The sequence below is a fragment of the Mustela erminea genome, chromosome 8, assembly GCF_009829155.1.
Source record: "Mustela erminea isolate mMusErm1 chromosome 8, mMusErm1.Pri, whole genome shotgun sequence".
NCBI lineage: Eukaryota > Metazoa > Chordata > Mammalia > Carnivora > Mustelidae > Mustela > Mustela erminea.
The window spans coordinates 37357493-37371242 of NC_045621.1; the positions used below are offsets into that span (position 1 = coordinate 37357493).

General features: G+C 46.3%; 1 protein-coding gene across 1 annotated transcript in view; it reads right to left on the reverse strand.

The window, feature by feature from the left end:
• The window catches only part of DNER (delta/notch like EGF repeat containing), a 315286-nt gene that overhangs the window by 4864 nt on the left and 296672 nt on the right, over positions 1–13750 (reverse strand). The window contains exons 11-12 of the mRNA XM_032355065.1: positions 11973–12104; positions 2258–2504 (exon numbers count right to left, since the gene is read on the reverse strand). Of these exons, the coding sequence (XP_032210956.1) occupies positions 2258–2504; positions 11973–12104 (379 nt within the window). The remainder of the gene's footprint in view (positions 1–2257; positions 2505–11972; positions 12105–13750) is intronic.

Here is a 13750-nt window from a genome sequence, read left to right on the forward strand (position 1 = left end):
CAGGCGACCCACTCGGATTTGTCCCGTGTGGCAGCTAAGCCGCAGTCATTCTGGTCCAGTGTCACCCCCGGGCCAGCAGCTGGGAGACAGGCTGTGAAAGGGGCCTTAGCTCTAGGTCACTGCTAGAAACCAGGGAGGAGGTAATATCTTTTTCAATGCCTTTCTAGGGTTTCCAGGATAAGGGAGTGGAAAGGCACCAGAGACCCAGCCAGGACCTCGAGGGAGCCATGCTGTAGAAACCACAGGTCATAGCTGAATAAACGTTTATAAGGGAATGTTCCAGATATCTGGGAAGGTATTGTATTGACTTCAATGGTTTTATCTGCAGTCACTGGTGCATGGAGGAGCTTTTCGGTTGGGAATTCTGCAGAAAATATTTTTGATAAAAATCGGCACCAAATAAGAACCAGGTTTGTAAATGCTTTCAAGTTTATTCTTTCTTTCCAAGACTATGCAGTTAAACATCCTCTGAGCAGGCTATGTAAGCAGGAAGCTCAGAGAAATCTATCTTAAACTATTCCGGGGCTGAAATAAAATACTCCTCTTGAACACAAAGAATCTTAGCCAGAGGTCCCTCTGGGGCTGGAGGGAGCCTGAGTCCTTGGGTCTCCCAATGCATCCCAGTATAATGCCCCCAATTCTGCTCCTTCCTGGTGAACTCAGCACCCTGGGGAATGGAGAGAGAAGGCTCTTGAGCAACAGAGAAGCTTGTCTTCTCTCCTCTCCTTTTTCCACCTCCCATCCGGGCCCCTTACGAGACTGCTGCCTTAGAATGAAGCCACCTGTCAGGCATGTCAAGACACCATACACCAACCCCAAACAGAGACTGTCCTTCAAAAGACAGACCTCAAATTCAAGTAAGCCAAGCCCACTATGTGCTGGACCCTGAGGAAAGGCCCTTTATGTACTGGTCAGGGTAGGAGTCAAATCAACAAGGCCGGCAGGGATTGGTCTCTGGGCTTCCCAGAGGCCGTGTTGGCAAGCTTGCCCTGGAGAGTCAAGAAGGAGCCGCCGCATGGGTCCCGACTTGGAAGGAGATGCACCTTCCCCTTCTCTTTCACAGTTCTAGAAGTAAGGTGGGTGCAGCTCTCAGAAAAAAAGGTACCCTTGTCCCACCTGGCATTGGGGCAGCTGCCCCATGCCTCTCAATCTCTCTCCCTCCAGTGGCTCCTCTCCCTGGAGAATAAGGCTGGACTTTTGCTTCCACCAAGGTGGCAAGATTCCAGTCAGATGGGAGTCTTGGGTTTGGAGATTTCTCACGAAGAAGGCAAACTTTCTGAACCTCTGTTTCTATGCCATTCGGATGGATTTTGGATCTGCGTGTGTTTTGACCAAGACCAGTATACCATGTCTCAGCCAAGGTCATGCAGCTACTGGTTCTTTTGAGCCCCAATCTTAAGCCACCAAGTTCAGCCTGCCCTTGCCTACTGCCCAGACTTTCTGAATTGTTTGCTTTACATTGTTCTAGCAATTGAAAGAAGAGATAGCTGTCCTTTAACAAACACTGTCGTGATTGTTTGGGTAGTAACTGTCCTTTCCAGAAGTCAACAAAATATTAGATTAGCTGATTTTTTTAGTGTTATAATAGAGAAATAAATATGGTGTTATTGGCTTGTATAATTCTTTAATATTTATAATTTAATTTGATTGCCTTAACCCTCCAAGCAGGGGGACTTATGTGTTTTTTTCAGTTGAGGGAACCATGTTTGTGGAGGCTTGACTGGTCTGTGTGAAAGCGAGTCAGGTAATGGGGTAGTTGGAACTCACGCTGTGGTACCACACTCCCTTCTTGTCTCTCCAGCAGTCCTTCCTCCAGAAAAGGACACCATGTTATAGGATATGAACACTGACAGCAGAATGATAGCTGTTTGTCTCTCCTGAAGAAAGCCCCTAAATCAAAGGTTATTTCTATCCAGGCTGTTTGAAGAACGTAGCTAGAGACATTCCAAAAAGCAGCCATCAAAAAAATGTTTCCTACACCGTGATTAAGAATCGGCTATTTCCAGTGCAGATAAACACAAATTAAATGAATGAATGCATCCAATAAAAACAGAAAGCTAGCAGCAAATGCAAAGAGGCTGCTTACAAAGCAGCTTCATTGTCCTCCCCCCAGACGAAACCTCTGCTTTCGTCTGTCAAATCTTCTTTGCAGGTGCGCAGTCCTGTTCACAACATCACCCTATCCCGGGAATGCACAGGTGGAAGTGGGATCTCCCTCAGCCCTGATCCCCCTTCGCCCCCTCCCCCCGCAGCCCACCTGGCATGCCGGATGGAGGCGATGGCGTTGCTGAACTCGCTGTCAATGCTGCGACAGTTATAGAACTCCTCGTAGGCTGGCCTGGAGGAGCCCTGGTACTCGATGCGGCTGATGCGGCAAATGCCCACGATGAGGATGATCAGCATCAGGATGAAGGCCACGCAGAGGGCCCCGATGATGATGTACAGGGAGTGCCGGGGCATGTTGGTGAGACTTTCCGCCATATGGCCCGACTTCCACTGGAGATCTGAGGCAAAAAGAAGCAAACGATTGAATGTGAGCCATGACCTTTGGAATGGGGAGGTCTTCGCTGTCCTTGCTTTGGCAACCCAAGATGTAAGGGCTGTCCAAACTGGGAAGGATTCTTTTCCATGCATAACCCAGATCAAAGGCTAATGCCCTTAACATATAAAGGCATCTTATAAATCATTAAGAAAAACCAAAAACACACCATAGGAAAATGGGCAAAGCTTATAAAAAGGAATCCACCAAAAAATAAAAGTAAAAGAGTGTTCAGTTTCATAGTTCTCCCAGAAGGCAATTCCTCTATCAGTTCTCAAATATTATCTCAGATTTTTGAAAACCACAGTTGACATGGGCGCAGATATGAGGACGTGTGAATCGATACACGGCCCCCTGCGCAGACTTCATGGAGTATCTTTTGATCCAGAAATTCCAATTTCTAGAATGTGTGCTAGGGAAATGATCCTATAAATGCATAAAGCCCTATGTACAAGGATGTTCATCTCAGCATCCCAATTTTTGAAATGTTAAATGCTCAGTTATTACACATTTCAAAAGGGTTCATTAAGTAAGCATGACCCCCAAGTATTCACCACTCAAAGTTAACACTGTTCAAAGTTAATAAAGTTCATGTTGAACCCTTTTTACTTTACATTTTTTTCAAGTTTTTTTTTTTTAAAGAAAGAAAATGTTACAGCTTCTAGCCAGAGGTCCAATCCCATACCCTCTCCATACCCCACAAGCCAAAAAACAATTTATAAAGGTCAAAAAATGGGAAGGCACCTAAATAGTCAGCTCTCAGTGAGCTGGAGAGATGATTTCGTTCTAACAAAATTATAAAAGCAGTGGACCAAACAGGACCTAGCCATAGGGTACAGTCACATGTGAGCTCTGTCTATCCACACACTGAAAAGATCAAGGCAGGATGAGAGGACTGATGAACATTTGGTGTCTTCCTACTATGTTAAGTCTTTGAAAACATCGCACTTAATCATTATGACTGGGGCACCTGGGTGGCTCAGTGGGTTAAAGCCTCTGCCTTCAGCTCGGGTCATGATCTCAGGGTCCTGGAATCGAGCCCCGCATCGGGCTCTCTGCTCGGTGGGGAGTCTGCTTTCTCCTCCTCTCTCTCTCTGCCTGCCTCTCTGCCTACTTGTGATCTCTATCTGTCAAATAAATAAATAAATAATTTTTAAAAAATCATTATGACCAACTGAAGAGGCATTATTTTCTCTCTCTCCACTTTACGGGAAATTGGTATCGCTAGCTGGATGAGTTCAAGTCCAGATCCAAATCCTTAGCGTCTGCCCCACACAGCCACGCATGAAGAACAGAGAGCATTGGGAGGCAGGATTATAAGCCATTGTTACTTCCTTCATTCCACTTCTCAGTCTTTTCCAGCTTTTTTCAAAGGAATAACATAGTCCTTTTATAAGAATATTTTAAAATAAGCAATAAGTTATTGGAAGAAAACATCCATGGAATTATCTTCCAGCGCAAGAGTAGAAGTGTGGGCCTTAGGACCACACCAACCTTGCTGTCAGTCCCTGCTGTGACATTGACCCAACCTCCCTGAGACTTGGTTTCTTCATTTACAGGATGAAAATAGCAACAGGTACCCCTGTCTTTAACTTGTGCTGGCAGCACAAGTTAAAGAACATGTCAAGAACAGGAAGAAAGCCTGCTGCTGGGCAGTCCTAAAAAGGAGCAGGCGTGGTGTTGGAACAGGGATGGAGGATAAAGGGGAGGAAGACACTGTCCTCTGAAGCTTATGCTGTGAGCTCGGGATTACTGAGCACAGCCTTGCGCCCTTTCAAAAAGCACCAGTCTGTGGGCGCCTGGGTGGCTCAGTGCGTTAAGCCTCTGCCTTCGGCTCAGGTCATGATCTCAGGGTCCTGGGATTGAGTCCCGCATTGGGCTTTCTGCTAAGCAGGGAGCCTGCTTCCCACTCTCTCTCTGCCTGCCTCTCTGCCTACTTGTGATCTCTCTCTGTCCAATAAATAAATAAAAATCTAAAAAAAAAAAAATTAAAAAAAAAAACACCAGTCTGTCTGAGTAGGAAAATAAATGGAAGAAGGCAACATAATCTCCCGCCCGCAACAGGTCAAGAGTGCCCAGTTATGTCTGTCCTGTTTGTGGGCCTGCACACACGTGGAATGTTCTGGATGATGTGAACAGGCCTGGAAGTTTTGGCAATAAAAAGGGCTAGATAAGACCAGAGAGAAGTGAAACTCATGTGGGAAGAGGAGGCTGTCTCTATGTGACTCACAGCTGCACCAGCCTCATGCCATTATTCACACATTAGGACCCCAGGTGCCCAGAAATGGGATTCAGAGGTGGGTGTGGAAGGGCCTGTCGCTCAGACTCTTCTCACCAAGCCATGCACTGTGAGAGTTTTGCAATCTCAGGGTACTCAGATCCTCCTCTTAGCTACATCCTCAGTGGCCACGGACCCCAAGAACCAGCTCTTCTTTACCTTGAAAAGTGACAGTCGGAGGAAGAGCACGGGCAGATCCCCAAGCAAAGGCCAAGTGTGCAGAGCCCTTTCCTAGAAGCCTAATGGGAAGAGGGCCCTGATGGCTCCTGAAAGTTTGAGAAGAATGAGATGAATGAAGTGTGTTTGCCTCCACATCTTTCGACTCCTGAGTTTTTACCAAGACCCCTGAGGTCTGGTTTGGCCACCCGAGGCTGCCTGCCCAAACTCACAAAGCCCATGCCGCCGAGAGGCTGACTATTAGAGCATTCACTGCTCCAGCCGAATGACCAGCCGAATGGACCGGCATAAATCACGGCAAGGGAATGATCACCATGGATGGGAGAAGGTGTTTTCTGAAGCTCGAACTAAGCCTCCATCGCAGGTCACAGCCCCTTCATTTGGCAAAACCTGGTGCACACGGAGAGAGACACTCATTTTTCTGGCTAGAAGAGGAGCATGACTCACTTGGTTTCCCTGTATTTCAACATTCTCTGAAAAATTCAGTTGTAGGCTGCAGTCCAATGCTCAGAGTACGCTCTGACACCCATCTAGCGTCAACACAGCCAAGCCAGCCCTGTTTCCCCTCCGGCTGGGTAGAGGGCTCCACTCCGATCCCCGTGGCAGGGCCACATGAGTTCTCAATGAGCCCTCATAGTTGACGCCTGCCTTCATGTAAATAGCCCCACATCATGTCAACCCTATATCCGCAGCGAGTGCACAACCTCTTGGCCACTAAAGACGACGACACCGGGTTACACGCTCTGCACAGTGTCCCAGGCCTGAGCTGCCCACACTGCTTGCATTTCTGATCATCCGTTCTACTTCCCCAAACTCTCCTTCCAGGCTGCTGGAACTTTTGGGAGAACTTTCTCGAAATGCCTCCAAAAAGCTCTGCTTCCCCCCTCCCCAACCCCTGCTCCTTTTTTTTTTTTTTTTCTCCCCCTACCTTACTGTCAGCTAACACTTTTCTGATAGAAGTGAGTGTGGCTGCTGGACACACTAACCAGGCTGGAACTGGGCTGGATCTGATTCCTGGGTCTGGAAGCCGAGAGTGTATCAACTGGGCTGGATCTGATTCCTGGGTCTGGAAGCCGAGAGTGTATCTGCACCAGGTGGCTGCGGCTGCCGCCTCCGGTCCCAACAGAAGTCCGAAGACCCTCGTGAGCCTAGTGCTTTGCTGCGTCCCAGGAGTTCGGTTGCATGAATCCCTTACTACAGGCCAGCTCCAGCGCAGCCCAGGGAGGAACGGTGCACCAGAGTGTGCTGGCTGGATTCATCCCATCGGCTCAAGCAGGTGCATGACTTAGAACACACAGACTGTTCTGGGAAAAATGTCATGCTTATGGTCTGCTGGACCAGTTGTATTTACTTTTCAACTAAATTCGTTTCTGGGTTTTGTATTTTTCAATGTGTTTTTGCATTAACACTTCAATCGGCCCTAAACAAAGCACCCTGAGCGAAGTAGAGAAGCTGGGCTTGGAGCAGCTGCTCAAGGGGATAGAGGCCTTTTGGGGCCAGGCTGAGGATAAAACCAGACCAACCTCCACTCCACCAAAAGTGCTGTCAAGAGACTTGAAAATTTCACTCTAAAACATACTGCCTGTATCTGGTTTTTAATTTACCTACATGAATGTAGCCAGTCTAGTTGATGTGTTCACCTGTGTTACATAGAAAGAGAGAGTGTATGCTGTGTAGACATCAGATAGCCAGATGATTTTGAGACCATCTGCTGCTAGACTCCTTGAGAGGAGCAATTTCAAATTACCTTCTGTTTTCTATACCTAAAAGTTATCTGGACAAGCAAGGCAGCCAATGAGATGGGAAAATATTAACAGCTCTCATTAGTCTTCACAAGAGGAAGGCGTAGGAAAGGAATAGAAAGAAGAGCTCACCTCCTTTGTAGGATCCGTTTGCTGAACAACCATTAATTTGGCACCTACTATGTACTAGGCATCATGCTGGGTTCCAGGATATAGAGTGAGGGAAAGTAGACAGTTGGTTTTAGAAGCCCCCAGTCTTTTGAGGGGTACAGGAACAACAAAAAATGGTCACAAAGTAGCAGCAGACATCCAAGTGTGCCAAGCCAATGAAGGACCACCTCTGCAGTGCTACTGGCAAGGACAAGGGGAAATGCCATCTCACCAGGGAGTCAGGAGAGCTCCAGGGGTGAGGGTCTGCAGGAAGCTGGGCTCCACGGGTATGCAGGTATTAATGAGGGACAGGGGAAAGCAGAGGGAACAGGGTGCCAGGCCAAGACCTGGGAGGAGGTGGGGAACAGGACAAGAGAGTGGAAGGGGAACAGAGTGGCCACTGGCGGGAGCAAGCCAGAGGCTGTTGGAGCAAGGAAGGGCTCTCCCTCGCGGGTCCCACAGGCCCCAGTGTGGCCTTCAGTCTTTAATCTTCAAGACAAGCTTGGCACTGGCAGGGATGGAAGCAGTGGTGGGAAGGAGGGTCTCAGTGTTCAGATTTGTGCTTGGAAAAGACACCCCTCCACTTGCAACCCCGTGGAGGAAGCCGAGGACATGATGCGAAGGGAAACAGTTCAGATCCAGAAGGATAAATACCGCATGAGCTCACCTATACGTGGAATCTAACAAAAAAAGCCACCTGAATTCATAGCAACAGAGAGCACAACGGTGGTTGCCAGAGGCTGGGGCATGAGGCAAAGGGGAGATTAAAAAACAGCAAGAAAGAAACTAGAATAGTGATTGCCAGGGGCTGCGGGAAGGGGTCACGGGGAGTTATCGTTCAATGGGGTCAGAGTTTCGGCTTTTCAAGATGAAAAGAGTTACGGAGATGGATGATGGGGAGGGTAGCACACAGGTTGAATGTACTCAGTCCCACGGAACGATACACTTAAAACGATCAAGATGGTTAATTTTATGTTATGTGTATTTTGCCACAATAAAAAGAACTGAACAATTTTTAAAAAGGAAAGAGGCTATGTATTTTTAGAAAACTAAAAGAAAATAAAAGATGCCTCTGGCTGCATATAAAGAAAGGGTTAGAGGCTAGACGGGGGGCCACATGGGGTTACACCAGTGAGGGAGATCTGCCTAAGCCAACATGGATACACATTCTATATATCATTCAGCAGAAAAACGAGATGCTAAACAGGATGTATAGAACGGTCCCATTGGTGTGGGAGGAAATGAGGACTTACAAAATTGACTGAATACATCTGGAAATAGACCCAAAAAATGGCTAATGACTGTGACCTTGGGGGAGCGAAGAGGAGGTCTGGAGGAGGTGGAAGATTAATTAATTTTATTTTTAAAGTATCCTAGTTTATACGAAAATGAGAACCAAAGAACCCAACCAATTTGTATGATAAGGACTTCCCGTGTAACATAAGCATTTCATGGGTTTCTTCAACCATTACGAAATTCCATGCATTCTGGGGAGGAGAGTCCCAAGATGTCCATGTAGACTCCTTCTGGGCCCCTTCCCTGGGTTCCTAGAGCAGCCTGAAGAAAACCTACAGCGACCCCACCCTATATCGTGACTCCCCCACATTCCCCCTGCCACCATGGATTATGAGCTTCTAAAGCCAGGGGCTGCTTCATTAATCTTTATTTATTTATTTTGCTACATTAATCTTTACCTCCTGGGCCTAGTGTTCAATATTTAATAGTAGGAGGCCCTTGATTATTGGTTGAATTACAAATCCAGGATGGCCTATTCACCTATTTGTCAACTGCAGAACACAATTAATTTAATAGTTTAACCATAGATTCAACTCTTCATTGTCCTTTACTGTCCAGCTGTTCTTGGTCAGCAAGACTGACTGCAACTCTAACTGTATAAACCTCACAGCTCCTACACAGACGATACAAAACAGCACTACAGAAACATATATAGGAATTGTGTTAGATCTTGACTCTAGGAAGGTAAAATTTTTATTGAAACCCCAAAACAAAATTGTTGTCAGTCCCAAGTTGGTAAGAATGGATGGCAGATCATGAAAATTCTCCCTGGCTGTTTTGTTACTTTCCAGGACTTGGGGTTTGCATTTGTTTCAGAGTAATGATGAAACACTAGAGCTATTTAAATGATCCTTTTAGATAGTTCTGGATCAATTTTCTGGGTGGCTTTGGTAAATCTATATGGTCGGCTAGATTTTTGCTCCTTATTACCGATCAGGAACAGTTTGCCTCTAAAAGGGCAAATTTCTAGGAAACATTCACTATTGGGTTAGTCAATGTGCAGAGGGGACAGCTGTGCTAAAATCTAAAAACTCCAGACACAGGGCAGTGCACAGGCAAAAGCCCTGAAGGCAGGAACAAACTTGACCTGTCCACAGAAGAGAAAACAGGACAATGTTTTGGCTGAAACAGACTACGCAAGAGAGGGGGCCAATGTGGCCTCTGGAGGAAGAGGTCAGACTGATCAGAGGTTACTTTACCACTGTTTTGACAACTCTGAAGGCATCTGTGCTATGTAGCTATGTGGGTTACAGTTCTCCCTCTTCTCTGTGCACGTCGGAGCCTTCCCACTGGGATCTACCCACCTGACCTTGCACCACCCAGGCACTCTCCTCTCCTGGTCGTTGGGTCAATCCCATTTGATTCAGATCCAGTTCTCTAGATGCTGGCCACCAGTTGCAGTTACATGTCATTACATGTCATGGCAGACCTCAGCTGCACATTCTCCATTCTTACACTCAGGTCAAGGGTGGAAGCATCCAACACCCAGACCTCGCAGAGCTTAATCTGTGATGACGTTGATTTTAGCACCTTTAACTGCCCGGCTAGCTCAGTCGGTAGAGCATGAGACTCTTGATTTTAGCACCTTTGGTCTAATGGAGAGGTGCAACTGAGATCACCAAATGGAAAGTGCTATTCTGGGCAAACAGAGAGCCCTCGTGTGGACGAAGATGTGTGATGGGCCCCTTCACACCTGGCCACTCAGTGTGGCCCACAACCCTGAAGATGCATCATCTAAAAAGACAGCTGTCAAAGATTGGTCCTTCCAAGGTGGAGCTCATGGTATATGAGCCACAGCAAATTGCATTTATTTAGTGCCTACTGCATAGCAGAAGTCTGCACATATTCGCCTCACAGCATCTTCCCATCACCATCTTATAAGTGAGAATGACAAGGCCCCAAGAGGTACATTTTCTTTGTCCAGGTCACATGATGGAGCTAGAATTTGAAGCCAACTTTTACCCTTTCAGTTATTCCATCTTTGTGTATCTTTTGCCTATATCATCATCATTGGAGAAATAAAATTTCAGTTTTTTATAATTATGTTGCCTTGCTTAAAAACTTTTTAAGGGGGTGCCTTGGTGGCTCAGTGGGTTAAGCCACTGCCTTCGGCTCAGGTCATGATCTCAGGGTCCTGGGATCGAGTCCTGCATGGGGCTCTCTGCTCAGCAGGGAACCTGCTTCCTCCTCTCTCTCTGCCTGCCTCTCTGCCTACTTGTGATCTCTCTCTGTCAAATAAATAAATAAAATCTTTAAAAAACAAACAAAAAAACCTTTTTAAGGGCGTCTTGTGTGTTCCTGACTTTTTATCCATACCCTCCTATCCATTTATTTTCATAATTAAGATTTAAAAGTTATAAATAGGTATTCTCTGCCCCAAGGCACAATCTTTATCATTTCCAACAGCATTGCCAAATTTCAGAATGAAAACTGGTCCCATTTTATGGGTAAACAAACTGAGGCATGGCATAATTCAATGCAGCCACACAATGAGTGTCCTGCCAGGGAAAGAACCACAGTCCTGCTGAACCAAGTCTGGGATGCTTTCCAACAACAGATTCCACCCAACTGGACTTAACATCCTATACCCGCTTGTAGCCATTGGCCTTCTGACCATAGAATCCCTTTCTGTGTCCTTCTTCAACAAGACAGGACTTCCCACCCATCTTCAGCAAAGCCATTTGGTCCTACGACCACTCTTTCCAGGGGTGCTTAGGAAAGTCAATGATGGGGAGACCAGAAAACAATGACTTTCTTCCCCTCTGAAGCTCTGAGACAAAGAGTAAGCAGGGAGGAGCCCAGAGAGCGTTACTGGTCAAACTGGTTTTGGAGAATGTGGCCCCTACCTCAGGCCCATACTGGGAAGGAGACAGGCCCAAGTAGGTGCTACTGGACCACCCACGGGAGGTCGTTCTTGAAACACAGAACAGAGGCGAGGCCACAGCAGGCCAGCTCCAGAAGGAGACAGATGGACAGACAGATGGGGGTATGCATATGTTTTTGCCTCCTCCCAAACTCGCAGAGCAGAGAGCCATCTCTACCAGAAGAAAAGGGCGGGGGTGCCGAGAGAGGCCAGGACGGGGACCTAATGGAAGATTCACAGCCCTGATGAATTTCAGTGAGAAGAAAACCCCTTCCGGGGTTGAATTTTTCAGTTTCGCAAATAGCTGGAAAACCGAACTCCACAGAGCTTCTCATGTTCCCTCCATCCTATAGATCCCCCTCCATCTCCTCAGATCCATTCATTTAATACATGAAATCTTGATTATGACATTTTCAAGCTTCGGTGGGCTTATCTTTAAGAGAGAATCTTCACTCTCCGCAGCTTGAAACATTTTTCCGATTTCCTTTTACCCTCATCCTAGCTGGACTGTTCTCCAGGCAATGGATGGAACCTAACACGTTTGAAGATGCTTGAAGACATAAATGCAGAGCGAGTTTCTATTCTGTGTGTTTTTGCATGTTTTTAACACAAAGACTCTTTTTTGTGATACGATTCTAATGCTCCTCTGTTCGGCACATTTTTGGCTGTCTTAGGAGCCGTGAACTCTGGATGACATCTGCACATTCCCATCCCAGCAGAAAGGCTGGATTCAGACTCAGGAAGGAGGGGGAAGGGCACAGAACAACAAGCAAAGGTACTCCTCTGGGACTCGCGGGGGCACGGGTGACTCAGGTTAGCTCTCTGGCTCACCGCCCATCTGTTGCTGACAGGGGCCACCTGGGTATGCTCAGCATCCTCTTCTCGTTGAATGAGTATGCGAGGTTAAATACCAGCAAAAATACTTACGGATCTCGCAGTTTGCACCCACCCAGCCGTGGGGGCAGTGGCAGGTGTAACCATTGGGCTGGTCCAGGCAGGTGCCGGCGTGATGGCAGGGGTTACTGTCACATTCATTTATGTCGATGTCACACTCGTCACCTAGAGAGATAAAGAAACACGGTGATGACAGCTGCCTGCCCCGGCGGCACTGTCACCCATCACTGCTCCGGCCAAGCGGCGATCTGAAGCCAGGGTGATGGTCTCTAGCAATGGAGCCCAGTTGGCTGTGTACATAGAGTGTGACACTCTCCCCAAAATGCCAGACAAGGGACCTTTTGCCTAAGCAAACTAAAAAAAGAAAAAAAAAAAAAAAGGCACTCATCAAAACAATCTCCTTTAGTCAAGTCAAATAGTTAACTGAGGCTGATTCTTATGTCTGAATAAACCTTTTGAGGTTGATGGGAAAAGCGAACTGGGGTTCCTGATTTTTTTTTTTAACTCTATTTTATTTTGAATGTCATCTGCTAAACCTTCTTATTTATTTTTCTGAAACGCCAGAAAGCCAAAGACTCACAATTTGTGATATTTTTTTGTGGCCAAGTGTTTGAGTGTGTGAGCCTGGATATTTGACTATTTTCTGGATAGTTCTAGGGCACAGCTGTATGCCTAGCCAGAGTCAATTATGAACATTTACTTCATTTTCCAAATGCCTGGCTATGTTTCTGGGAAAGATGGAAATGCAAAGGAAAAGCATCGGCGCCCCCTCATCCCCCCACCCCGCAAAGAAAAGACAGTTCTGAGATCCAGGGTTAGCCCAGCCCTGACTCAGCTTCCCCTGGGAAATCATGGCCCCAGGGAAGCTCACGTTCACTCCAGCCTGTCTCTCCCCCATGATGAAAAAATGGAGCTCTTGACCTTATCTAGAACCAACATTCTAGGGCACCTCTGCCCCCATCAGAGAGACCGAGTTTAAGCCATACTACGAGTCAATACAAGATGGGTATGTGTCTCGAACCGCAAGGCGTCTCATCAAATGAATGGACCAGGACACTTCAAATTGAGGCAATCTCTCTTAAGAGTTTGAAAAATGAGAGAAAGAAACTTTAAAAATATATCTGTTTGCTTAGAGACATGTAAAAAGTGATACTCAAAAAAGAGAGCAAACCAACCCCCCCTCCCCAGCACTGCTATAATCCTTGACTAAAGCCAAGGAGCAAAATCAAGTATTTTGTCAGTTTTCAAAGGCAATGTTTCCGTGTACATGTGAAGAGTCACTTCTAGGCTTACTTAATTAGTATTAAAGTACTTTCCTCTCTGCTCGTGGTTTACCTCACATTTATAAAACCACCATATGTCACTCCCAGCCCATTTTAGAGCAGGAATCTCACGCTGATATATTTCGTGTCTGTTTCATTTCACGCTTGTTTCTTACCTGGCATCTGACTATTTTATTTTTAACTAAGTGAAATCTGTCGAATAAAACATTTACTACTTTGAGGCTCTCCTAGGTTGATTGTAATTCAGTAGTGTCTAAGTGAGTGTTTCCCACAATAAATATAGTCATTTACATCAATGGGAAAGACATGAAATTGATTGCCTCTCACTAACCTATTCCGAAGGTTGTCTTGCTATTAATGGGGTGATCGCTTTGAGCGTGAAAGGGCACAGACTAACCAATTACAGTCGGCATTCCGTGGCAGACTGGTTGAGGAGACATATAAACAAGAACGTGCTGAGAAACATGAAAAGGACTAAGTCAAAAGCCTTGACAAATATATATACACCAGTACTATTTTCCAACCATT